The 26,762-nt window shown below is 37.9% G+C and overlaps 1 protein-coding gene across 4 annotated transcripts in view; it reads right to left on the bottom strand.

Moving 5' to 3' along the window:
• Sort1 (sortilin 1) overlaps window positions 1–26,762 on the bottom strand; it is an 88,150-nt gene that overhangs the window by 51,287 nt on the left and 10,101 nt on the right. For all 4 annotated transcript variants that reach the window (XM_074050829.1, XM_074050830.1, XM_074050831.1 and 1 more), the window contains exons 2-3: window positions 9,833–9,892; window positions 8,329–8,402 (exon numbers count right to left, since the gene is read on the bottom strand). In XM_074050829.1, coding sequence (XP_073906930.1) covers window positions 8,329–8,402; window positions 9,833–9,892 — 134 coding nt within the window. The remainder of the gene's footprint in view (window positions 1–8,328; window positions 8,403–9,832; window positions 9,893–26,762) is intronic.

The following is a 26,762-nucleotide window of genomic DNA, read 5'->3' as shown; positions in this document are numbered from 1 at the left end:
AGGTACTCTACCACTTGAACTATGGCTATAGTCCTTTTTTGCTTTAGTTATTTTTTAGGTAGGGTCTCAAGTTTTTGCCTGAGACTGGCCTCAGTCCACAGTACTATCTATGGCCTCCCCTGTGGCTGGGATCATAGCACATGCCACCACACCCAGATTATTGATGTGGGGTCTAGCTAACTTTTTGCCCAGGCTAGCCTGAGAGCTTGATTCTCCTGATCACCTCCCAAGAAGCTGGGACTACAGGTGTGAACTACCATGCCCAGCCTAGAATTATTTTTTTTATCATAGCACTTCATTTAAATGTAGCTTTATTTTCTGTTAGCATACATGTACAAGCAATATGCGTCATGAATAAGAAATCAATAAAAACCCATGTAAAATAAATTTATTTTTCAATCTCCATATGACAATTGATAGAATTGTAAATAGCCATCAAATGACAAGTTAACAAAGTCTTGTGAAACAATCTGCTTTAGAAACAAGTCTTTTTAATAATAATTCTATGTATCAATCTACTATTCACTTTTTCTGGTTACCAAAAATAACTGATTAGTATATTTTTGTGATGTAAACATGAATATGAATTTGCACATGTTTACAACTCAAAACAATAATGCTAAAATACAAATATATGTGGAATAGAGTCTGTCTTAGTCCATTTGGGCTACTATAATGGAATATAATAGGCTAGGTGACTTATAAACAATAGAAATTTATTTCTCACAATTCTTGAGGTTGGAAGTTCTAGGTCAGGGACTTGGTGTCTGGTGAAGGTCCAATTCCTGTCTCACACACTGTCATCATTTTGTTGTTTCTTTGTTTTTTGAAACAGGCTTTCACTTTGTAGCTCAAGTTGAACTTGAACTCTTAATCCTCCTATCCCATCTCCCAAGTGTTGGGATTATAGGCATGTACAACCACACTCAACTCAAACTGCTATCTTATCACTGTAATCTCAGAAGGCAGAAGGACTAAGGAAGCTCTCTGGGGTCTCTTTTATAATGGCACTAATCCCATTTGTGAGGACTCTGCCCTCTTGCACTAATCACCTACCAAAGGTCTCACCTCCTAATAACATCGCAAAAGGATTTCAACAGATAAATTTGTTGAGTGACAGAAACATTCAGTCTATACCATGCTGCTTCTGATCCCCTAAAATTCCTGGTCTTCTCACATGTAAAATAAACTCATTACATTCCAACAGCTCTGAAAGCCTTAGCTTATTCCAACATCAAATGTAAAGTCTCAAATTCCAAAGTGCCACCTGAATATCATCTAAGTCAGATACGGTGAGACTCAAGGTACAGTTCATTCTGAAGCAAACTCCTCTCCAGCCTGTGGTATGTGCTTACAAAACACAATGGGAGGACAGGCAGAGCACAGACATTTCTATTCCAAAAAGGATTCCAAGCCACAAGGCAAACTCCAGGAAATATTAAGGATTGAGAATAATCCTCATTGGCTCAATGCTATGTCCTTCAGATCTGCTGGGCCTATGGTCTGCCTCTGCGGCTTTGCCAGGAAGGGGCTAGACCCCAAGGCTCTGGGTAGAAGCCATCTGCTCCATTGAAAACTAAGGTGACGCCCCCTCCTTTTGAATCTGAGGAGGCAGCCTTGGTGATGTCTGAATAGCTTTGGGGTCATTCTTCCCTTGTCTTGAAGAATAGTGCATATTAGCTAAATAGTTTTATGGTCCTATCCTATCAAGCTTAAGAATTCCAGCAGCCTTCCTTCCTTCATTCCTTTCTGTTTCCTTCCTCTTAAGTTCAAATTGGCAGTTTTTCTGCTGGGTATTAAGTTTGTGGTTCACATCCATATTATTCTCCTTATCAAATGGTCTCTGGATACATCCTTAGTGTTCATAATTTTTACAATACAGATAGACTGAGAATTTTCCAGTCTTCCAGTTCTATGATTAAGTCACTTTTGTCTTCTCGCATTTTACTATCAGCAAGCAGTCAGGAGGAGCCAAGCTGCAACTTCAACACCTTGCTTAGACATCACTTCAGCTATATTTTGTTTTATCACATGCCAGTCCTGTCTTTTACACAACACTAAATCATGAGCACAATTCAGTCAAGTTATTTGACACTTCATAACATAGATTGCCTGTTCTTCACTGTCAAATAATGTGTGTGCCTCCTTTCTGTCTGAAACCTCATCATAATGACTTTATTGTTCATATATGTATTTTTTGGCGATACTGGGATTTGAGTTCAGGGCTAGGGTCTCTTATTTGGCAGTACTTCGGGGGGGGGGCTTGAACTCAAGGCCTCACACCTGCTAGACAGGTTCTTTACCACTTGAGCCACTCCATCACTCCTTTTTTTGTGTTGAGCATTTTTTAGATAAGGTCTCATGAACTACTTGCCTAGGCTGGCTTTGAACTGCAATCCTGCTGATCTCTGTCTACCAAGTAGCTAAAACTGCAAGTGTGAGCCATGGGCACCTGGCCTATTGTTCATATTTTTACCAACATTCTGCCATAGATTATTTAGGCATATTTAAAATAGGAGCTCTTTCTATAGCTCTCCTTCTGATCCCTCAATAGAATCACCTATAAAATTTCAGCACAGCAATCTAGACTTTTTCTAGCATATACCTCAAAACTCTTCCAGCCTCCACCCATTCTCTCTATTCCTTTCATGTGTTTTGCCATAATTAAATCACTACAAATTACAACATACAAGCAACAAGTAAAATATACTCTTAAAATAACCATAGTTTTGTATAATTGGAAAACCTCATTGTGCTATTTACAAATTGTCTACTTGCTTAAATTTAAATCAATACTCAATGGTTATTTTCACAGTCATTTGCAGACATTCACAAGACAACACAAGTTTTGAGACACCTTGTGGATACATTTCCACCTGAGGTCACACAAAATGATGTTCTGCCTTCTTGCCTCAGCCTTTACACTTTTTGTGGTTTATATAGTGCCATCTTTTTGCATTTTTATATTTTTTGCTGGTGACTTTGGTATTTAAAATGGCCCCCACATGTGGTGCTGGCATGCTCTTAGTGTCTGTGGGCACAGGCGACTTTGATCTGCCTCATGGGAAATACAAGTGTTAGACAAGCTTCATTGGGTAAGGATTATAGCATTGCTGGCCATGAGCTCAATGTTAATGAAGCAGTGATACATATTAAATAAGGTTTCTTTAAATAGAAACACATAAAACAAGTTATGTATTATTTGACCAGTTGACAAATGTTATGAACAGATTTGCAGAAAACAAACCTTATATTTCTCTTAGGAATGTAGCATTCATTAATTCAATGTTTGTGGTGATTTTATAAAACCCAACTGTCACAAATAATAAGAACCAACTATACTGAGATTCCCAGTTAAAACATCAATAGGGATAATGTAGCTCATTAAACATGCCAGTGGAAGCACAGACTTGAAATAACTGCCAGGTAAAAATGGCAGAACTTGAATTCATACTAAACTTAATTGCCATACTCCAGCCTCTGTTTTCCCATTGTCTGATGCTACCTTTCATTTTTATTTTAATACTTTGTTTTACCATTATTGGAAAAAATGCATGTTTTCTATAGAAATTTTAAAAATATAAGTGGAAAAATAAAGAGAGTAAGATATTACAAATAAAATCACAGAACTTTTAGTCAAAAGGAATAGGAGTATTTGGCATCTTTGCTTTGCTTCTGATTGACAAGAGAACTCTAAGTATATAAAACTAAAGTTGTCTTAAAGGCGATATGCCATGATAATGCATTTTAATGAACTGGTTTTAAAAATTTTATTATTGTCATTGTTGTTTTGAGATAGGTTCTTGCTATGACTTGTAGCCTAGGCTGGCCTCAAACTCATGATCCTCCTGCCTTAGCCTCCTGAGTGCTGGCATTATAGGCATGTATCACCACACCTGGCTTAAATTTTTCTTTTTAAAAGAAGAAAATACATGTTGTAACTGAAACATACAGTCACTGTTAATAATCTACTTCTGTGAAAACTGAACTGAGCATATCATTTAAAAGGCTGGCACACAATATGCCTTGAAGAAACTGGCTTACTACTCTAGCAGCCTGCTACCTGTTTTATACCTATTTTATTTGTTTTTAATCTCAAGCAATCTCCTGAAAAACATATTAAAGCCAAGTGTGGTGGTGTACACCTGTAATCCCAGCTACATAGGAGGTGGAAATGGAAGGATTGCAGTTTGAGGTCAGTTCATACAACTTAAGAGCCCCTAGTTCAAAAAATAAACTGGGCATAGTAGCTCACACCTGTAATCCCAGGTACACAGGAAGCAGAAGTAGGAGGATCATGGTCTGAGGTCAGCCCAGGGCAAAAAATGAGACCCTGTCTGAAAAATAAACTAAAGCAATCAAGAAAGAAAGAAAGAAGAAAAAAACATATTGACTATGAAATAAATTTTGATGCAAAATCTCTAAGAGATTTCCTTATTAATTTCTAAAATTTAAGCAACTCTCAAATAAAATAATCCTGAAGTTTTGTGGTGATTAGGTGTACAATTCTGGTGTAGAACAATGCCTATATTTGCATCACTAAGTAGATCTTACACTGAAAAGTTAGATTCAACAGGCCATAAAACAAAAAAGTTCAGAGTGTCATTTAGTTGCCAAAAATCAAATTGTCATCTGATGGATAGCTAGTTTATTTTTTTATCTTCATATTTGCAAGTAAGAGACAATGTACTTTATAATCTATTATATAAAGCAATAGTCCCTGACAGAGGATCAAAATTTATATTACTCAAACACATGTCCTTTAAATTGAAGATATTAATACATTATCTCAATGTATTAATTAATGCCCTCAGAACCTTATGATCTGAATCCTTCAACACTTCTTTTCAGAATCTAAAGACAGAAGTAAGCTCCCTCTAACTCTACAGGTAACAGAGACAACTTCCTTCTGCTGTGGTGAATTCCTGTCTTATTATACCCAGCAGTGGCATATGGTTAGCTGTCTTTTATTTGCAGCCCAAATGAACCTTTGACAATATACAATTTAGTAGACAAAGGTAATTTAGTCATTAATGCTGTGAAAAACAGAAGAGTCTTTGGAGTGGATCCATTGAGCTTTTATTTTATTTATAATTGGGCAACCATTGCAAATTCAGGACCCGTTTCAATTAAACCATTCCCTCTCTTTTCCACTTTTGAAGCAATAGGTGCCACTTGGCAGGCCAGGCCATCCCAGTTGGAGAGGCAACAAGGCATATTTACAGTTTGCACCTAAACTCTGAAGAAGATATGAGTCAGATTTCACTTCACAGCAGGGAAGGGAGGATTAATATTCAAAGTGACTGTGGTTCAGACAACATCAATGCTGCTGTGCAACATGAAGAAAAAGAGCCTTGGTAACATTACCATATCATCAACAAACAAGATGCTCTTGTGTGTTAGGAATGGGGTTTCTCACAAGAACAAACAAATATCAAACCTATTCCATAAAAAGGAATAGTGATGAGCCATAGTGTTGCTGGTTCTTGTTTTGGTTTTGGTTGTCTTAAAGTAAGCACAATATTGAAAAGCAAAGGGATGGGGAAAAAAGTCATGAAAACACTTTCACTCCTCTGGGTCTGACTTGAGAATTTATTAGGTCCAATTCTAGTCAGTGAATTCAGAGGTAAAAAACTGGTTAATGCATTAGGTATAGAAGATAATTCAAGCTGGAGAGGGAGGAGTTTAATAAATAGCTTTAAAAATATGCAGCTATCAGAGACGAGGTTTTCATTTGATACTAAAGAATGAACTAAAAATAAGCACCCCCTATGGCACAAATATGTATGATATTTATTACAGTAGTATTAGTTATAGTGAAAAAATTAGCTGTCATCTAGCTGACCAATGGAGGAATGATTAAGTAAATTACATCAATCTGACAAAAACAAGGGCTGCTCCTAGAATGGGTGTGGCTTGGGATGCCAGGTGTTCCTAACACTTGTATGGGGGCAGGGGATTGGGGCCTCCTGTGCATTTATAGAAGCTGTGGAGGCATTTAAGAGCAGGCAATCACTTTTTACCAACCAAAGCGGAAGGCTTTTAACTCATTTTAACAACTAGTGCTGTGGTGCTAGTACACAATGGCCACATTGCAAACGTCCATTGGCACCAAACTCACTCCATACCAGGCACTGCAGAACATTCTTTGCAATAGCTCCGATGTGGATGTTATTATTGTTCTTCTTTTACAGATGACAGAAAAGACTTAGAAGGCTAAACGACTTGCCCAAGTTCATTCTGCTTACAAACGACACTGCTGAGATTCACTCCCAAGCCTACTTGCCAGCAAACCTTGGCAACTTTTCACTTTTCCATGTTGCTTTCCAAGACCATACAGCCATGTGGTATAACATTAAAGGGGAAAATTAAGGTAATAAACTGTAAATAAACTGAGATTATACCAGGTTATAATCTTTTCTTCAGAATTTCCAAATACTTCAGGATATGATGATATTGCTTTTGTAATGAAAGATAAGTTGGCAAGGAAAACTGTATCAAGAGGAGAGATTTCATAATAGCAAGGATTTTTAAATATTAGAAAGAGTCATTAGGACTGGGAGAGTGGCTCAAATGGTAGAGTGCTTGCCTAAGAAGCACTGAGTTCAAAACTCAGAACTGCAATAAACAAATAAATATTATTAAAAGTCATAAATTTTATTTTACATTTAACCTTCTAACTAAGTTGGTTTTATTTTAAAAAATTATTGTGCTGGAGGTACATTGTGGCATTTACAAAAGTTCTTACAACATATCAAATATATCATAGTTGAATTCACCCCCTCCATCATTCTCCTTTATTCCATATCTCCCCATTTCTGGAGTAGTTTCAATAGGTCTCATTTTTCCATTTAAATACATGTGCACAAAGTATTTGCATAAGAGGTACAAATTTTAAATGTACGTTTTTTCTCCCTGAACAGGAGACTTTTCATCAATCTGAAATACTTCAACTACTATTCCTATTAAATAGACATAGTCACTTATCTAGCACACTTTCTAGCACTAGGATCCTATAATACATTGTCAATTCTATATCAGACAAATAAAAACATATGGTCTAAAAACTATAGAGAAGGCTAGGCATTCAATCATTCAACTAAGACTCACTGCCTGCCTACTATGTCAGTCATTTGGCTAGATGCTGTTGAAACCCAAGTTAATCCAGACTTTAGCCTTCATAGGGATTACAGCAATTCCAAAATGTTAATTCTTTCCTGGCTGGCCTAAACATGTATCTGCTTATTTTAGACCAGCACTGCTGTGTTGAAGGGCAGAGAGCGCCTGCTCAGGCCCCAGAGCAGCAGTCAAGAATCAGAATTACGCCCACTGGTGAAGGGAGGTTGGACTGGTCTGTCAGAGCCTTACATGTTAAAGACCAACAATAAAACAACAATAACAACAACAACAACAATAACAACAACAAAACCCAGAAAACAAACCAACCAAACAAAAACCCTTATAACCTAACAGCACTCCTGGGGAACATTGTGGTCCTAGGATTGATTCTGCCTCATATGCTGGGAGGTCATTATTTCTTTAGGTCAGTGGGAAAAATGAGACACAGATGATTGAGATAATCATAATTTGAGGAGTTAGCTGGTCTTGAATCTTTCTGTTAAGGAAAGGAAGCTGCTATTTAACCAAGCTGTACTTTTGAGAAGACAACTAAAATGCGAATGCCACAGAATGCATGTTCCCAGAGTCATTACCAGGGTGAATACTACAAAGCAGTTTGGTAGGTCTGATCTAAGAACCTCCTTCTCTAGAAACAATCACCTGAAAATCTCCATCTTAAATAGAAACAATGTGTTTTAGCTTCAAAATGTTAGATAAATAATATGCTTGGGAAATGCAATGAGGATTTTCATTTCAGGGATATAAAAAAATTCTGCATTCACAATAAACAGATGTATAAAATAAGTATCTATTCAAATTAGTATTAATACACACCCCTGCAGACTCTTCCTTCATCTTTTTTTATTCTGCCTCTCAGTCAGGTCAACCTAAGCTTCTTGGAAGTAGGATCCTTCATGCTTCTTTGGATTACTAAGTAGTCATTAAAAAATGTGCTGAGGGATAAGGGGCATAACTCAAGTGGTAGAGTGCCTGCCTAGCAAAAGTAAGACCCTGGCTTCAAACGACAGTATAGAAGTGTGGGGGAAGGGAAGGAGTATGCTGAGAGTGAATGGTCTGGTGGAAATTTAAGTTGATAGGGAGATCAAAATCAACTGTTAGGACCCCCACCCCCATGTCCAGAAAAGGTAGAACCTACATTCTCAACGTGTTACTTAATCAAATGCTGCTAACATATGTTATCCGTCTCACCTTCGATATAACTTGGACTGTCCAAAAGTCATAATTACCAGTGGTACATGGAAGGTAGTCAATACTAGAATAACCTGGAGAGAAACAAAAGTATTTTGTCAATAAAAAATATACTGCATTACATGCTGACATATGATGGGATTAAACTACACTTGAAAGGACTGCTGATAACCCTAATTTGTAACAGCCTATATTACAATCTATTTGAAAAAGAAGGACCGAGTTACTAGGGCAGAGAATAATTTGGAGGTCCTCAACTCATTTCATTGGGATAATCCCTCTTGCCTATACTTGACACAGTGATGAAGAGCTACTCATACATATTATAATTAAAGAAGGATTTAATTACTTTGTCTCCATATTATCATAAGATTTTCTTGGGCAAGAACCATCTTTTTTTTTCTTCCTACAGAGGGTAGAATTTTATTGATGTTCTCACAGCAGTTATTGTATCACAAATATCTGTCTTTTCTCTCTGTTGTTAGTTTTCCATGAAGTTCATTTCAGAAATAATTATTTTTCTACAAAAGTACTCATGGGAAAAGATTAGGTATAAATTAGTACAGGAATCTATAGAGTCTCCAAAGGCCATATAGTAAGAAATCTTGGAGATACCAACTGGCTTAGATAAATGGATAAATCATAGAAATTCAGGTATAATTCAAATTTTAGAAGAAATTGAGATATGCTTAATGAAATACTACTGGAAATTTAAAAATTGAAATAAGAAACAATTGGGCTTTTCAAAACCAACATTTTATTTCTCCAGGCTTCTGATGTAGCTAGCTTGTGCCTCAAAGCTATGACGCATGCATTACTGGAACAGCAAGGGACATGTAACACAGCCTCCTGCTCTTGTCAGGCAGGACAACAGCACCAGGTAACTCCAAACCCTGACTGAAGATTCGAGGCACATGTATCCTTAGCATGCCCTCTGAGTAGACACCCGCTACACAATAGGAAGGATGTGGATGGAGCTGACTAACTCCTTTCCATTCCCTCATTCTTGACAGTATCTCCTTTTTGTAGGGACAACAGATGGAGTTGAACAATCATGGACCCATAGATGCCATAGTCTTTCAACACAACTGTGGGAAAGGACACAGGAAAGTTTGGAGGAAAAAAAAAAAAACCCCAAACACTAATATGTATAACATGCCCCTTTCTGCTTCAACCCAGGGGTTTTCACAAGTTTTGACAGGGTTCCTTCTCAGCACATAGCACTCTCTTTCCTCTTTCATCTTCTTGTTCATCTTGATGTTAAGGAGTCACCAAGCACTAAGAAGTTGTCTGTTTTCCTGCTATGGAAGAAGGTGGTCTTAAGATGTTCGCATTTCTAAAGCAAAACAAAACAAACTACAACTTCCTGAAAGTCTGTCCTGAAAACATGTGTTTTCTGTGACTGAAGGTGAAGATGGAATCAGAAATTAATGATATTTAGTGCTTAAGCCCCGCAAATCTACATCATCTTGCTAGATTGAAATAGACTCAAAAAATTACTTACCCCAGTGCTATCTCCAACCCAGGACAAGGAGACTGAGCCACTAAGATCATCAAACACATGCTATAAAGGGGAAAAGAAATGAAATTCACTTAGAAATGTCATCCACTCTCCTTCAGTCTTTGTCTTCCTTAAATAATTCAGAACTTTATCATTGTTCTGAATAATTAAGTTCATAACTACAAGTGTACATGGATTCCCAGAACAAAATTTGGGGGAGACAGGATTTAAATACTTAACCTGAATTACAAATAACTTGGAAATTCACATTCTCTCACACAAGGTAAGCTAAGCAGATGAGTTTTATTCACTATACCAGATGGGGAGATGGGATAATCTAATTGCTTTCTCCAGCAGAACTAAATATAAAGACACAGCAAAGTATTCTTAGGATGCTTTAAAACAAGAGCTCAGAGCCCACATTGACAGACATAATTATAACCCAATCAGCATAATTTAAGCTTTTCTAGGCAGTCTTCACAGAATAGCTGAATAGTTGGTAGCTAAATTTCTTTTGCTTCCAGGCTACTCACCAAAATGACAAAAAGCAGAAGATGCAAGTGGCCTTGTTTTATCCTTTTATTTGATAATAACAGCAATAAAATAATAATAAACCTTACTAGAGTATGGTGAGAATGGAAGGACAAAAAAAAGGCAAGCTGCTGTATTATATCTAAAATGTGGTAAGTATGTTAAAATATAGTTATAATAATCATTGCAGTAGTTTTTGAGTTTTCCCCCCAAATACCTACTTTTCTATTTTAAAATGCTATATATTTGTTATAGAAAATATAGACAATTGTAAAGTCATTCATAATCCCATGTGGAGATATTCCAGATTAATGCTTTATACATATATATAAATATATAATACATATATATTTCTATTTCTAGACTTTGTCATTTTTTACCATATAAAAAGTAGAAATTCCACAGGGGCAATATCTTCACTTGACAAAAATTTCTAAGTATATAGAAATCATGTATATAACAAAAGTGAAAGTCCTTCCCTTTCCCTTGACACATGCCTACCACCCCAAGTCCCTTTTCTGTGGTAGCATATGTTTTTACTAGATGTTGGTGATTGTCCTTTTTTGCTTAAGAAGACTTGTATCTTACTAACTTTTGAAATCTTAAACATGTCCTGCCTTCCCAAATATGACAAGTTTAAGACGTAACTTTCTATTTCTTGGTACTCCCTGTGTCTACCACAGGCATACTTTGCACACTCAAAAAGCATTTGTTGAAAATGATTATAATATATCCTCCCCAAACCACAAATTCAATCTCAAAATAGACCATGTCTATAAATGGTATGATGCCAGCTACTTGGTCATTCAAGCCACCAATCCCGAGAGAGACATCCAAAGAGACAGAACTAGGGCATGAACTGTTTCACTTATCTTCTAATTTTCTCTGTGGTCCTCCTGAATGGGCCTCTGAGTTCAAACTATGCTATTTCCCCTCTGGATGGAAAGTGTTTTTGAGGTCAAAAGACCCTCTTGTATAATCTCTGTAAGTAGAACAACTAGTGCCTCACAACAGACTTGCTCAGTAAATGCTGGTTAGCTCAAATGCTCAGTCGGAGCTTCTTGTAGCCTCTAGGACAGAAGAGCTATTCATCCTTTTAGGCTCCTCAAGCATCTGAGAAAAAGTAGGGCTGCTAGAGACTCCAGAAACAAGAAGCTTACAAGCTGACACAGCAATGTGTCTTACAAGATGTTTTACACAAAGCAAGACCACACGTTCTTGAGTGAGGAGACAGTGTCTGAAATTATATCAATGACTTCCTTGAGGAGGAGCAGGGATATCAGAGCTACCACAAGCGCCAGACAGACCACATGTGCTAGCCATCATCTAAACATAGGTTATTTTCCCAAGGAAGATACTGACTAGGCAACAACTGACTCAGATAAGTGAAAAACTGCATCAAGCATGACACTGGAGTTCTTAGTTGTCTTGATCAGGCCATGATATTGTCAGTCGTGAGCTAATCAGGGCCTGCACTTTACGCTTTTCAGGCAATGCTACTCCCACCTGACCTAATCAAGTACACATACTGTTACACACATCTTCCTACTGCTCAGTTGCAGAATGAGGATTACTGAATGTCACTAGCAACCTCAGCTTCACCTAAACAACCAAAATGATAATTGACCTCATTCATCATCCAAAGAGTTCCTTTGGAAATGTAGGCCAGGTTTATTAACTATAATTGTGTTTTTCTGTTAACCTTGACCTTCTGTTCTACCCTCTTCCATTAACCAATTAACATTTGCTTTTGAAAATGAACAAGCTCTTTGAAAAACTCATCCACCTACAGTAAATGTAACTAATTTGTTATGTTTCAGTCTCTAATATGTTTACACTCCTGGAAGTAAAAGAGGAAATGAAATCAGATGTAATGGCATGCTGGGAGCTCAAGTGGAAAGAAAAGGTCATAAGGAAAGGAGACTAATCCAAGAGAGGAAGGGACCAAAAGTACAGACTCAATCCCACTCCTTCCACGGGAGAAGGAATATGATGTCCAGGAAAGAGTGGACCACCAGGCCATGCCAGAATTCACTAGTGTCAGCAAAAGGCCATCAGTTCTAATCCCAAATCATTTATCATATTTGACACAATGTACATTTGCACTCTACATTGTAGTGGCATTTTAGATCTTTCCGAATCTGTATCACTTTTAATTATAGCAACAAAACGCTGTCTGCCCCCTTGAAAGGCTTACAGCAAGGTATATAGGAGACACTCAACAAATACTAAATCTGTTTTCTTTAAGAGCCACTTATGAAGTCTTGAATAGGAGGATGAAGTGAAAAACAAAGGCCAGATCCACTTAGCTTCCTCATGACAGAAACGAGCATTCAATGTGAAAGTTCTGTTCTGGGAGGACTTCTGCTTCTGGCCAAGATGTAAGGACAGGCAGGGATCAGATTTACCCTCCTACAGAAACAACTGAAAAACACAGAGACACTGGACATCAGACAATGAAGGATAATAACCCCTAAGGATAGGAAACAAACAAAGAAGGACCTATAACTGCCCCACTTACTCCCCAGGGAGATTTTTCCAGGCCACAGCATTAAGAAGGGGAACCCAGGCAAAATCCAGAGGTCTCTCCAAGTGACAAGATGAAACTGGTATAAGACAAAGAGGCCAGACAAGAATCACCACATACCTATCAGTACTAACGCTTAATGTTAACGGACTTAATTCACCCATCAAAAGACACCGTTTGACAAAATGGATTAAAAAAGAAGATCCAACAATTTGTTGCTTACAGGAGACTCATCTTACCGACAGAAATAAGCATATGCTTAGGATGAAAGGCTGGAAGAAGATTTACCAAGCCAATGGCCCCCGAAAACAGGCAGGAGTAGCAATACTTATCTCTGACAAAGTAGACTTCAAACCTACATTGATCAAACGAGATAAAGAAAGACATTCCATACTAACAAAAGGGGAAATAGACCAAAAGGAAATAATAATCATCAATCTGTATGCACCCAATGTCAACGCACCCAATTTCATCAAACATACCCTGAAAGACCTAAAAGCATATATAAACGCCAACACAGTGGTTGTGGGAGACTTTAACACCCCATTATCATCAATAGATAGGTCATCCAAACAAAAAATCAATAAAGAAATCTAAGATCTAAAATATGCAATAGATCAAATGGACCTAGTAGATGTCTACAAAACATTTCATCCAACCTCTACACAATATACATTCTTCTCAGCAGCCCATGGAACCTTCTCCAAAACAGATCATATCCTAGGGCACAAAGCAAGCCTCAGCAAATATAAGAAAATGGAAATAATACCGTGCACACTATCTGACCACAATGCAGTAAAAGTAGAACTCAACAACAAAAGTAAAGACAAAAAACATGCAAACAGCTGGAAACTAAATAACTTATTACTTAATGAAGAATGGATCATCGATGCAATAAAAGAGGAAATTAAAAAGTTCCTGGAAGTCAATGAAAATGAAAACACAACCTACTGGAACCTATGAGACACAGCTAACGCAGTCCTGAGAGGAAAGTTTATAGCCATGAGTGCATATATTAAAAAGATTGAAAGATCCCAAATCAATGACCTAATGATACATCTCAAACTCCTAGAAAAACAAGAACAAGCAAATCCCAAAACAAATAGAAGGAGAAAAATAATAAGAGCTGAAATCAATGAAATGAAACCAAAAAAACCATACAAAGAATTAATGAAACAAAAAATTGGTTCTTTGAAAAAATAAACAAGATCGATAGACCCCTGGCAAACCTGACTAAAATGAGGAGAGAAAAAACCCAAATTAGTAGAATTAGGAATGCAAAAGGGGAGATAACAACAAACACCATGGAAGTCCAGGAAATCATCAGAGACTACTTTGAGAACCTATATTCAAATAAATTTGAAAATCTAAAAGAAATGGACAGATTTCTAGATACATATGATCATCCAAAACTGAACCAAGAGGAAATTAATCACCTGAATAGACCTATAACACAAAATGAAATTGAAGCAGCAATCAAGAGTCTCCCCAAAAAGAAAAGTCCAGGACTTGATGGATTCTCTGCTGAATTCTATCAGACCTTTAAAGAAGAACTGATACCAACCCTCCTTAAACTGTTCCATGAAATAGAAAGGGAAGGAAAACTGCCAAACACATTTTATGAAGCCAGTATTACACTTATCCCAAAACCAGGCAAAGACACTTCCAAAAAGGAGAACTATAGGCCAATCTCCTTAAGGAACATTGATGCAAAAATCCTCAACAAAATAATGGCAAACCGAATTCAGCAACACATCAAAAAGATTATTCACCACGACCAAGTAGGCTTCATCCCAGGGATGCAGGGGTGGTTCAACATACGAAAATCAATAAACGTAATAAACCACATTAACAGAAGCAAAGACAAAAACCACATGATCATCTCAATAGATGCAGAAAAAGCCTTTGATAAGATCCAACATCATTTCATGATAAAAGCTCTAAGAAAACTAGGAATAGAAGGAAAGTTCCTCAACCTTATAAAAGCTATATATGACAAACCTACAGCCAGCATTATACTTAATGGAGAAAAACTAAAACCATTCCCCCTAAAATCAGGAACCAGACAAGGATGCCCACTATCTCCACTCCTATTCAACATAGTACTGGAATTCCTAGCCAGAGCAATTAGGCAAGAAGAAGGAATAAAAGGAATACAAATAGGTAAAGAAACTGTCAAAATATCCCTATTTGCAGACGACATGATCCTATACCTTAAAGACCCAAAAAACTCTACTCAGAAGCTTCTAGACATCATCAATAGCTATAGCAAGGTAGCAGGATATAAAATCAACATAGAAAAATCATTAGCATTTCTATACACTAACAATGAGCAAACGGAAAAAGAATGTATGAAAACAATTCCATTTACAATAGCCTCAAACAAAATCAAATACCTAGGTGTAAACCTAACAAAAGATGTGAATGACCTCTACAAGGAAAACTATAAACTTCTGAAGAAAGAGATTGAGGAAGACTATAGAAAGTGGACAGATCTCCCATGCTCATGGATTGGTAGAACCAACATAGTAAAAATGTCGATACTCCCAAAAGTAATCTACATGTTTAATGCAATTCCCATCAAAATTCCAATGACATTCATTAAAGAGATTGAAAAATCTACTGTGAAATTTATATGGAAACACAAGAGGCCACGAACAGCCAAGGCAATACTCAGTCAAAAGAACAATGCAGGAGGTATCACAATACCTGACTTCAAACTATATTACAAAGCAATAACAATAAAAACAGCATGGTACTGGCACAAAAACAGACATGAAGACCAGTGGAACAGAATAGAGGATCCAGATATGAAGCCACACAACTATAACCAACTTGTCTTTGACAAAGGAGCTAAAAATGTACGATGGAGAAATAGCAGCCTCTTCAACAAAACCTGCTGGGAAAACTGGTTAGCAGTCTGCAAAAAACTGAAACTAGATCCATGTATATCACCCTATACCAATATTAACTCAAAATGGATCAAGGATCTTAATATCAGACCACAAACTCTAAAGTTGATACAGGAAAGAGTAGGAAATACTCTGGAGTTAGTAGGTATAGGTAAGAACTTTCTCAATGAAACCCCAGCAGCACAGCAACTAAGAGATAGCATAGATAAATGGGACCTCATAAAGCTAAAAAGCTTCTGTTCATCAAAAGAAATGGTCTCTAAACTGAAGAGAACACCCACAGAGTGGGAGAAAATATTTGCCAACTATACATCAGACAAAGGACTGATAACCAGAATATATAGGGAACTTAAAAAACTAAATTCTCCCAAAACTAATGAACCAATAAAGAAATGGGCACGTGAACTAAACAGAACTTTCTCAAAAGAAGACATTCAAATGGCCAAAAAACACATGAAAAAATGCTCACCATCTCTAGTAATAAAGGAAATGCAAATTAAAACCACGCTAAGATTCCACCTCACCCCTGTTAGAATAGCCATCATCAGCAACACCACCAACAACAGGTGTTGGCGAGGATGCGGGGAAAAAGGAACCCTCTTACACTGTTGGTGGGAATGTAGACTAGTACAACCACTCTGGAAAAAAATTTGGAGGCTACTTAAAAAGCTAGACATCGATCTACCATTTGATCCAGCAATACCACTCCTGGGGATATACCCAAAAGACTGTGACACAGGTTACTCCAGAGGCACCTGCACACCCATGTTCATTGTGGCACTATTCACAATAGCCAAGTTATGGAAACAGCCAAGATGCCCCACCACTGACGAATGGATTAAGAAAATGTGGTATCTATACACAATGGAATTTTATGCAGCCATGAAGAAGAACGAAATGTTATCATTCTCTGGTAAATGGATGGAATTGGAGAACATCATTCTGAGTGAGGTTAGCCTGGCCCAAAAGACCAAAAATTGTATGTTCTCCCTCATATGTGGACATTAGGTCAAGGGCAAACACAACAAGGGGATTGGACTATGAGCACATTATAAAAGCGAGAGCACACAAGGGAGGGGTGAGGATAGTTAAGACACCTAAAAAATTAGCTAGCATTTGTTGCCCTTAACGCGAGAAACTAAAGCAGATACCTTAAATGCAACTGAGGCCAATAGGAAAAGGGGAACAGGTACTAGAGAAAAGGTTAGATCAAAAAGAATTAACCTAGAAGGTAACACCCACGCACAGGAAATCAATGTGAGTCAATACCCTGTATAGCTATCCTTATCTCAACTAGCAAAAACCTTTGTCCCTTCCTGTTATTGCTTATACTATCTCTACAACAAAATTAGAAATAAGGGCAAAATAGTTTCTGCTGGGTATTGAGGGGGTGGGGGGCAGAGGGAGGGGGTGGAGTGGGTGGTAAGGGAGGGGGTGGAGGCAGGGGGGAGAAATGAACCAAGCCTTGTATGCACATATGAATAATAAAAGAAAAAAAAAAAGACAAAGAGGCCAGAGTTTACAGGGTAGAAGACTGGGGAAAAGAGAGTTGCAATGAAAGAGAACGCAGGAGATCTGTAGAGGGAGTGGTATAGTTTGAGTGTGTCCTCCAAGGGTTCATGTGCTGGAAGTGGAGCCTTTGGGACATAATGAGGTTTAGATAAGATCCTGAGGGCCCCACGAAGGAATTAGCAGCATTGTAAGAAGAGAGAGACCCCAGGTAGCATGCTTGCTCTGTCTTACCATCTGATACCTTTTGCCTTGTAATGATGTAGCAAGAGGGCCTCACCAGATGCTGGTACCATGCTCTTGAATTTTCCAGCCTCTACAACTGTTAGCTGAATAAACCTCTATTCTTTATAAATTACCCAGGCTGTGGTATTCAGTTATAGCATTAGAAAACTGACAAGGACAGAGAGTTCCCCAACCATCTAGTCAAATCTTTGATGAGTTACAGATCAGTACATGCATGTGAGGAAACTATCATGGAAAGAATCGCTTAAAAGGACTGGTGAGAACAATGCAATAATCCCTGTTCCCAACAAACATAACAGAAAATCTCATATTTCAAGGGAATTGAGTGTGCAGAAAAGTTTACCATCATAGTGAAGAAAAATTAACCCTAGACTGTTCTTGTCCTGCCTAAAAAAACTTAGAAACTGAGCATGGCAGTTTATGCCCGTAATTCAAGTACTTGGGACTCTGAGGCAGGAGGATCATGAGTTCAATGTCAGCCTGGGTTTTGAAACCCTGTCTCAAAAATAAAATAAAAGCTTAAAATCAAGCCCAAAAAGGATCAAAGCCTTTTCTTTCCAATTATGTCCTAGAACAAAGTTCAAGAATATATACAGTACAAAAAAAGTCTGTTTTCTATATTGCACAAAATAAAATGTACAATATCTAACATTCAACCAACATTCACCAGATCAAGAAAACAGGCATACTGAAGAGGAAAATCACACAAACTGCCCTAGATATGACACAAATAACAGAATTAGTAGATGGGGACATTAAAACAGTTATAACTACACTCTATGTTTAAGAATTAGAGAATAGGTTGAACATGACAAATAAAGACACAAAAGATATATTTTTAAAAGACCCAAATCAGACTTGTAGAAATGAGAATCACAGGGCTGGCTGAGTGGCTCAGCTGTTAAGAGTGCCTGCCTAGCAATTGTGAGGCCCTGAGTTCAAACCCTAGTACTGCCAAACAAACAAACAAAATAGAAATGAAAATTACAATGTCTGAGATGAAGAATACCCTGGGATAGGATCAACAGGATATTATAGATTGCAAATAAGATTAGTGAACTTGAAGATACACCAATACAAACTATCCAAAGTGAAAAAAAATACAAAGAGAAAAAAGTACAGGAAAAATGATCAGAGCATCACAGAGCTGTTTAACAACTTCAAGCAATCTAATATGTAAAATTGTAGTTTTCTGGAGGAATTTTGAGGGAGGAGCAAGTACAGAAAAAAAGTAAAAAAAAAACAAATAGTAAAAAAAATCCCCTAAATGCAAATAAAAGTATAAAATCAGAGGTTCAAGAAACTCACAAGCCAATCTAAAGAGACATGACGAGGGCCAGGCATGGAGGTATATGCCTGCAATCCCAGCTATATGTGAGGTGAAGATGGGAGGATCACAATTTCAAGGTTGGCAAAAGTGAGCTCCTGGCTGAAAAATAAACTAAAAAGTAAAAAGGACTGGGACATGGCTCAAGTGGTAGAACATTTGCCTGGCAAAGTATGAGTTCAAACCCCAGTACCACAAAAAAACAAGAGAGAAAGAAAGAAAGAAAGACATGATAAAAACTATACCACAATTATTCATATTCAAATTGTCTGAAGCAAGTGATAGAGAAAAAATCTTCAAAACATTCAGAGTATGTTTTAAAGGAACAAAGAGTGGCAGTAGACTTTTCCTAAGAACAATGCAAGGCAGAAGTCAGTGGAGTGCCAGGCATGATGGTGCACACTTCTAGCCTCAGCTACTGAGAAGGCTGAGACAGGAGGATTGCTTGAGCCCATGAACTTGAGACTAGCCTAGGCAAAATAGTGAGACCCTGTCTCAACAAACAAACAAAACCCCAAGCAAAAAAAAAAAAAAAGGTCAAGCTCAAAAAAAATTTTTTTTGAGACAGGTTCTCACTTTGTAGCTTTGCCAAGCTCAAATTTTATACCTAGTATAAATATCTTTCAAAAATGCAGGTTATACTAGGTTCGGTGGCTCATGCCTGTAATTCCAGCTACTGAGGATGTAGAGGTCAGGAGGATAGCAGTTTAAGGCCAACCTGGGCAAAAAAGTCAACAACCTCCCTTCCTCCATCTCAACAAGACAAGCTGGGCATAGTGGTATACACCTGTAATCCCAACTACACAGGAGACACAGGCAGAAGAACTTAACTCCAAGGCTAGCTGGGGTAAAAAACATGAGAGCCTATCTGAAAAATAACCTAAAGCAAAAAGGGCTGGAGGTGTGACTTAAGTGGTAGGCACTTGCCTAGCAAGCACAAGGCCCTGAGCTCAAACCCCAGTACCATATGCATTCACAAAAAATACAGATTTCAAAAAAGAAAAGTTCTAGCTGGACATAGTGGCATGTGCCTATAATTCTAGCACTCTGGAGGTTGAGGCAGGCGGACTGTGAGTACAAGTACAGCCTCTGCTACATAGTGAGAACTTGTCTCGAAAAACCCAAAAAGTTCTGTTCTGTACTTGTCCATTGCTTGCTAGTTATTTCCTCTTTTTTTTTTAGACAGGGTCTTGTTATGTAGCCTATGCTAGCCTCAAATTTTCCAACCTGCTCAACCTCTGGAGTGCTGGGATTATAGGCACAAGGCAACACAGCCAATTTGAATGTTTCTTTTCTATCTTCTTCCATCTTTTTTGGAGGGTGGGGAAGTACTGGGGTTTGAATTCAGTGCTTTGTGCTTGCTAGGCAGTCATTCTACTGCTTGAGCCACACCTTCAGCTCTTTTTGCTCTGTTATTTTTGAGATAGGGTTTTGATTTTTGCCCATGCTGGTCTGGACCACAACTCTCCTATTTTAGGCTTCCTGCCACAGCTGGGATGACTGATAAATGTGCACCACCACACCAGCTTTTCCTGTTGAGATGAGGTCTCTTGAAATCTGCTTGAGCTGTCCTAAAACCATGGTCTTCCCCATCCATCTGTGTATTGGTTAAGATGGGGGTCTTGTGAACTTTTTGCCCAGGATGGCCTTGAACCATAATCCTCCTGATCTCAACCTCCTTAGTAGCTAGGATTACAGTTATGAGCCATTGGTATTTTCTGGGTGCTTCATTTTAAAGCCACAAGGGACGGACTACATCTGTGCAAAAGATTTGAAAGAAAGCTGAAGTCCAATCTTTCCGTAAAATTAATCATTTTGCTCCCTAATTATCACAGGTCAAAGTGATCTTCTCTTTCCTTGTATTATTCCAGGAGATTTTTTTGTGGTGGGGAGGGCACAGTATTGGGGTTTGAACTGAGGTCTTCATGCTTGCTAGGCAGGCTCTCTACCACTTGAGCCACTCTGCCAGCCCTTCCTAGGTATTATTCTCATAGCATTTTCCCTACTATTACTATTTACATATTTGCCTACCTCTCAAATTATGCTATGAGAGTTTTTTTCAGTGCTGAGGACTACAGCTCTACATGAGCTACACCCCAGCTCCATAGTACAACCTGTCAGGCCTACCACCAGGTCTTACACATTTTAAGTACTCCACAAACATCTCCACAAAAGTCTACAGTATTCACAAAGTCCTGCTACCAACAGTGGAGATCGATGCATAATCTTCCTTCCACCATGGTTACAATCATGTCAGTAAGTAATGTCTGAATAGGGTTTATTTCTTTGTCCTCACAGTCAGTCAAAACACTGAAGTACTAGCATATGTTCTTGGGTATTCATACATATAATGATGACCTTATCTCTCTCCTTCCCACTGTAGTTGCCATAAATGCCATATAATTAAAAATTGGTAAAGATGCCCTAAACAAAAAGGTTTCTAGAGGCAATGACCAGGGGCAGACTATATAGAAGAGAAATTGAAATATTTGTGTATGAAGAAATTAGAGCTTACAGAGGTGAGAGCAGATGGTGGTAGAAGGTAGTTGTGCAGGTAGAACAAACAGGAACATATATGCAAGTATTTTGAAATTTTTCAAAGGATAACACAAATAAGATTTAACTAATATTACCAAGAAGAAAAGTGCTAAGGATGCAGTAGATATTTATTTAAATAATAATTTTAAGAACAGGATAAACAAAGTTGAAGATAAAATAAAAAGAAAATAAAAATAGAGAAAATGAAATATGTTGGACACTTTAGAAACAATACTTCTGCTTGAAAGAACCAAAGAAAGCTGAGATGAGACCACAGGATCATTTTCTCAGATAGGACCAGTTTCCAACTGCATACAGAGCTAACTGTGGTCAACCAATTGGTTCAATTGTTAGAATAAAGGAAATATGTGGTTAAAAAGAACTCAAATGTTAAAACACTGAACTATATAAAAACAGTTAGGAATAGGGAAATCTAGCAAACAGAAGGTAAAGTTTATGTCTACATCACTATTATTTAAAAAAAGAAAAAGATGTTATGGCCAAGCATGAGGGTACAGGACTGTAATCCCAACACCCAGGAAACCAAGGCAGGAGAATCCTGAATCTGACGCTAGCCTGAGCTAGAAAGACCCTGCCTCAAAAAAAAAAAAAAAAAAGGTATGTTACATATGTTACATGTCTCAAAAAAACAAACAAAATGCAATGAGCTCAAATGGGTCTTTGAAGACAGGCAAAAGACTCAAGCAACTTAAAGAAAAAGATATAGAAATAGCCAAAAAGCATATCAGAAGCTACCCAATCTCACTAGTAATAAAAAAATGATGTGGTAACATTTTCACTTTTAAGATTTACAAAGGTTAAATAACCTGACAAAATGCATCAGTGAGGGTGTAAGGCCTGGAGCGCCTTCCTGCAAGGTGGGTAGGAACAGATGAACTACAACAACTTTTCTGCAAAGCTCCTTGGTAATGTAAAGAACTGAGACTGTCCATACCATGTGACCCTGCAATTGTAAGAGGGTACTTCACATCTTTACAAAAGATGTTATATTTGTGATGTTATTATTGAGCATTCCTATGTGTCTTCTGTCCCAGGTATCTTACACACACTATCATTTATTCACATAACAACCCCATGAGATTTCACTAGATCCATGCATTATGGGTGAGGAATTGAAGATATGTCAAATTAACTTATTTAACATAATCTTGTTATGCCATGAAACAATTTATAAGGAACTATTTAAAATGTCCCAGGTATTTAGTGGTATTGAAAGATACTCCTTGTCTAAGTTTTTAAAAAAAGGAAAAGAAAACAAAGAAAGTTACACATAATACATTGAGTAAAAATTAGGTTACAGAATAGCATGCAAAATAATGTGAGTATATTTGTGGTTATAGAGATATCTGGAAGGATCCTTTTAAAATATTAACAGTATCTGCCTCTAAATGGTAGAACTGATCTGATAGGACTGCAGTCTTCTTTATAGGTTTTGTACCATGCATGAGTTACCCTCAACAGACTTCTAATTATCAGGAATTATTTTTTAAATAAAATTTAGTTTAAAAAATACATGAAAAAGTTTATGTGAAAGGATAATGTAAAAAGAACTCATAGACCATTCAGTTCACCCTTACTTACATTATTACACTGTCCAATGGATGCATCAGCCTGTTACAGGACAGGTCAGAGCCCCTGCCATACTGGGCCATAGTAACATAGGTGTCCTAGATTTAAGGCAGATTCCCTAATGGCACACACTAACCTCAATGCTCCTTTTCAGAGTCACTCAGAGCATTTTGTCCATCACCTGTTGAACAGTAATTTCTACTGCCCCACATGGTTCCAATAGCTAGCTATTACCCACACTGGGGGATCTCTGGGTAGCAGGGAGTCCACTGGCTGGCATTTATAGTTGCCATCTGACTGTCAAACAGGTTTTCAGGAACTCATATTAGAAAGTAGGGGACAACTTGTACTCCCTGCTCTGAAGTACCTCCACATGAGAGCTGATGATGCCCTGCCTACTTATTTCTTGCCATCTTAACACAGAAGCCCACATACTTCAGACTGTGGATTAACACAATGATCAGCTCTATACTCACATGATAACCCCTAGTTCTGTCCAGAAATGAAAAAAGGTCACAAAATACATCATTCTTCACAGAAACAACTTTCTCTTCACATCTAATTAAACTAGAAGCCTAATTAAATTACTGCTACTATGAGCTTGGAAAATTTCAAGTTGGTCTAAAGAGTCACTGTAACTTGGGAAAAGTCAGGCATGAGAAACTTGTGCCTATCTTTAGTTACACACTTGATTAAAAGGAAAATGCTGAAAGAACTAACACTGGCACAAGTGAGCATGGGTCCATTTCCATGGTGAGCTGCAAGTTAAAAGCCACTTGCAGAAGGCCCTGCTATCTTGCCATCAGGAGCAGCCTCTGTGACAAGCAAAAGGGGAGGAAGTACAATAATGGCATTCTACAAACATGCCTTCTTTCAACATCACCTTGATATCCATGGAAGATTGCATCCAGGAACCCTGTGTATACCACAATCCACAATAATCAAGTCCCTTCCATCCAGTGGCATAGTGTTTGCACATAACCCCCTATAATTTAAATCATCTCTAGATCACTTATAATACCTAATACAAAGTAGATGTTATGTAAATAGTCATACCTTGTTGTTTAGAAGTATAATGACAAAAAAGTATAATGACTGTACATGTTCAGTATAGATGCAATTATTTTTTCCAATTTTTAAAGTCAAAATTGGTGAATAAAAGTGTTAAGAATGTAGCTCAGTAGTAGAGCTTGTCCAGCATGTGCAAGGCCCTGGGTTTGATCTCCAACACAGCAAGAAAACAAAACTGTTTGTATCTGTAAATGCAGAAGAATACAAAGGGTAGACTGTACCCCTGTGCACCTACCACGTGCAGGACACTATCTGAGGCACTGGGAAGACAGCAATAATAATAGATGCTCTGAGCTTGTGGAACTTAGACCCTATTAACAGGCTTCTGTTACAGTGTAAACATTAAGCCTAAACATGTAATCTATAGAAGATACCCTGCTGGGGTGGGGGTGAGTAGCTACAAAAGAGTGTTAAGCCCAGTCCAGTCCAGCAACAAACTAGCTAGGAATGTAGGCACAAATCACTTTTCTTGGGAATCCACTTCCTCAGGAGTTAAGATGACTTATGCTTCTTCACACACAGGAATGATAAGAATCCAATGAACCAGCATACAAAAGTAAGGCACTGGTAATCCCATACAGACTGGAAACTCCAAACTCCAACTAAGGACACAGGGACAGGACACAGTGATGTGCAAGAAAAGTCTGGAACCCAAATGAGTGATGCATTTGCAGTTGCAGGCAGGACAAAAATCTTAACATAGTTTTGTTAGATGAGGCACTGCTAGGATCATGAAACATGAGCCAAAAATAAGATCACAAATGTTCCAGTTCTCATGGAGACTATTCTTAGAAATGAAAAAGCAAAACAAAAAAAGTACAAGTTTTCAAATCTATTCAATTATTCAGAGTTTTCTGAGAGACAGGAAGATACAGAGTTGAACACTGGGCTAATAATCAGGCAGCCTGAATTTTATTCCCAGCTCTGCCAAAAGCTGTGTGAACTCGGCAGTGCGGCCTAACATCACCATGGGGGAGGGCACTGGAATGACAATGTTTCTAGTTTCTCTCAGCTTTAAAATTCTATGACTCATGAAGAATTTAGTCACTCAGTTTGCTTTTCCACTGCTATGTATCTGTTTTTTTAAAACCAACAAACCAGCTTTCAGTTCCCATTACCAGACATCCCACCAACCTGAAGACTCACTGAAAGTAAGCAATGGACACCGCTGATGCAGCACCATCCATGCATTAAACATTTATGCATTTAGCCGAGTGCTATTTGGAAGGCAGAGATCAGGAGGATCACCGTTCAAGGCCAGCCTGGGCAAAAAGTGAGACCCTATCTCAAAAACAAAAATAAATACACACACACACATACAGTGGGGCTGGGGGGGGCGGGTTGCTGATGGAGTGGCTCAAGGGATAGAGCACCTGCCTAGCAAGAGTGAAGCCCTGAGTTCAAACTCAAGTACTGGAAAAAAAATCTATGCATTTGACCTCCATGAGAAAGTTGTACACCAAGTTCAATTTACTCTAATTCAATTTACTCAAATCTGCTTTCTTAGCTTAACAAGAAAGCAAACCAAATTTGAGAAATGGTGTATTGAGGGACAGACAGAGACATCAGCAAGAAGGAACAGGATATTGTGAGGGGAATATAGATTTTACAAAGCAAAAAAAGCAAACTTAAACAAGCGGACAATAATGCTAAGCTTACAAATATGGACCACTGGAAAAGGGAAGAAGATACCCCCATGTTTCTGAATAGCCCTATGGACATTAAATGCCATACCATGTTAAAATAATGTGAGTCATGGCAGAGCATAATTTAATTTCTTCTTAATGACCCTCTGTCATACTGTTGACTAAAAAGGCCAAGAAACATTTTAGACAGATTTCTATAAAAGAAAATCTTTGGCATTTAAAGGGGTAGGTATTTTTTAAAAATTCACTTCCATGGACAATTCATTCCTAATCTTGCCCAATAAATGAGCCATGTTTCAAAACTTTAACCATTTATTTTTTACATCCTAGTCACATTATAAAGAAAAGAAAATGAGGAAGAGACATGTTCCAGCTGCCAGCTGAGTTAGCTGCCAGAACCATAAAGGTTCACTGTTCACTCACTGGGTGGAGGGACTCCCACCCTCACTGTCTCTGCTACAACCATTCTGGCCTCCTTCCAGATCTTTGAGTACGACAAGCTCTTCCTAGACCTGGGCCTCATGAACATGCTGTCCTTTTTGCCTGGGATACTCCTCCTGGCAAAATTCTATTCACCTTCAAATATCAGTTTAAATAACTTCTCAGCAAATCCTTCCTAATGCCCCAGATAAAAAGGTCTCTGTCAATTATTCTCCTGTAGTTACTTCTTTTCTTCTTGGTACTTATCATATTCATAAATATGTATTGTTTAGTCATCATTTTCTCCATTTGTCCATAATCTCCATAAAGGCAGAGGTGATATCTGTTGTGTTTTGTACCAGCTCCCAGGACTTACTACAGTGCCTAACACATCTAAGTGCTCAATAAACCATTGTTGAAGTAAAGAATAATAATACTGAGCACTTATTTTATATATATATAAAATAAGGCATCACTGCTACTTTGTTAATGACAATGACTCCAAGAAGTAATTTGCCCAAAGTCACACAGCTGGAAGTAGCATAGCAAGGTCTCAAACTCATATCTGTCCACCTCCAGGTGACATGTTTAAATGCTACTCTTTCTCCAGTACTTC

The sequence above is a fragment of the Castor canadensis genome, chromosome 12, assembly GCF_047511655.1.
Source record: "Castor canadensis chromosome 12, mCasCan1.hap1v2, whole genome shotgun sequence".
Classification (NCBI taxonomy): domain Eukaryota; kingdom Metazoa; phylum Chordata; class Mammalia; order Rodentia; family Castoridae; genus Castor; species Castor canadensis.
This window is presented reverse-complemented; position numbering and strand designations above follow the sequence as displayed.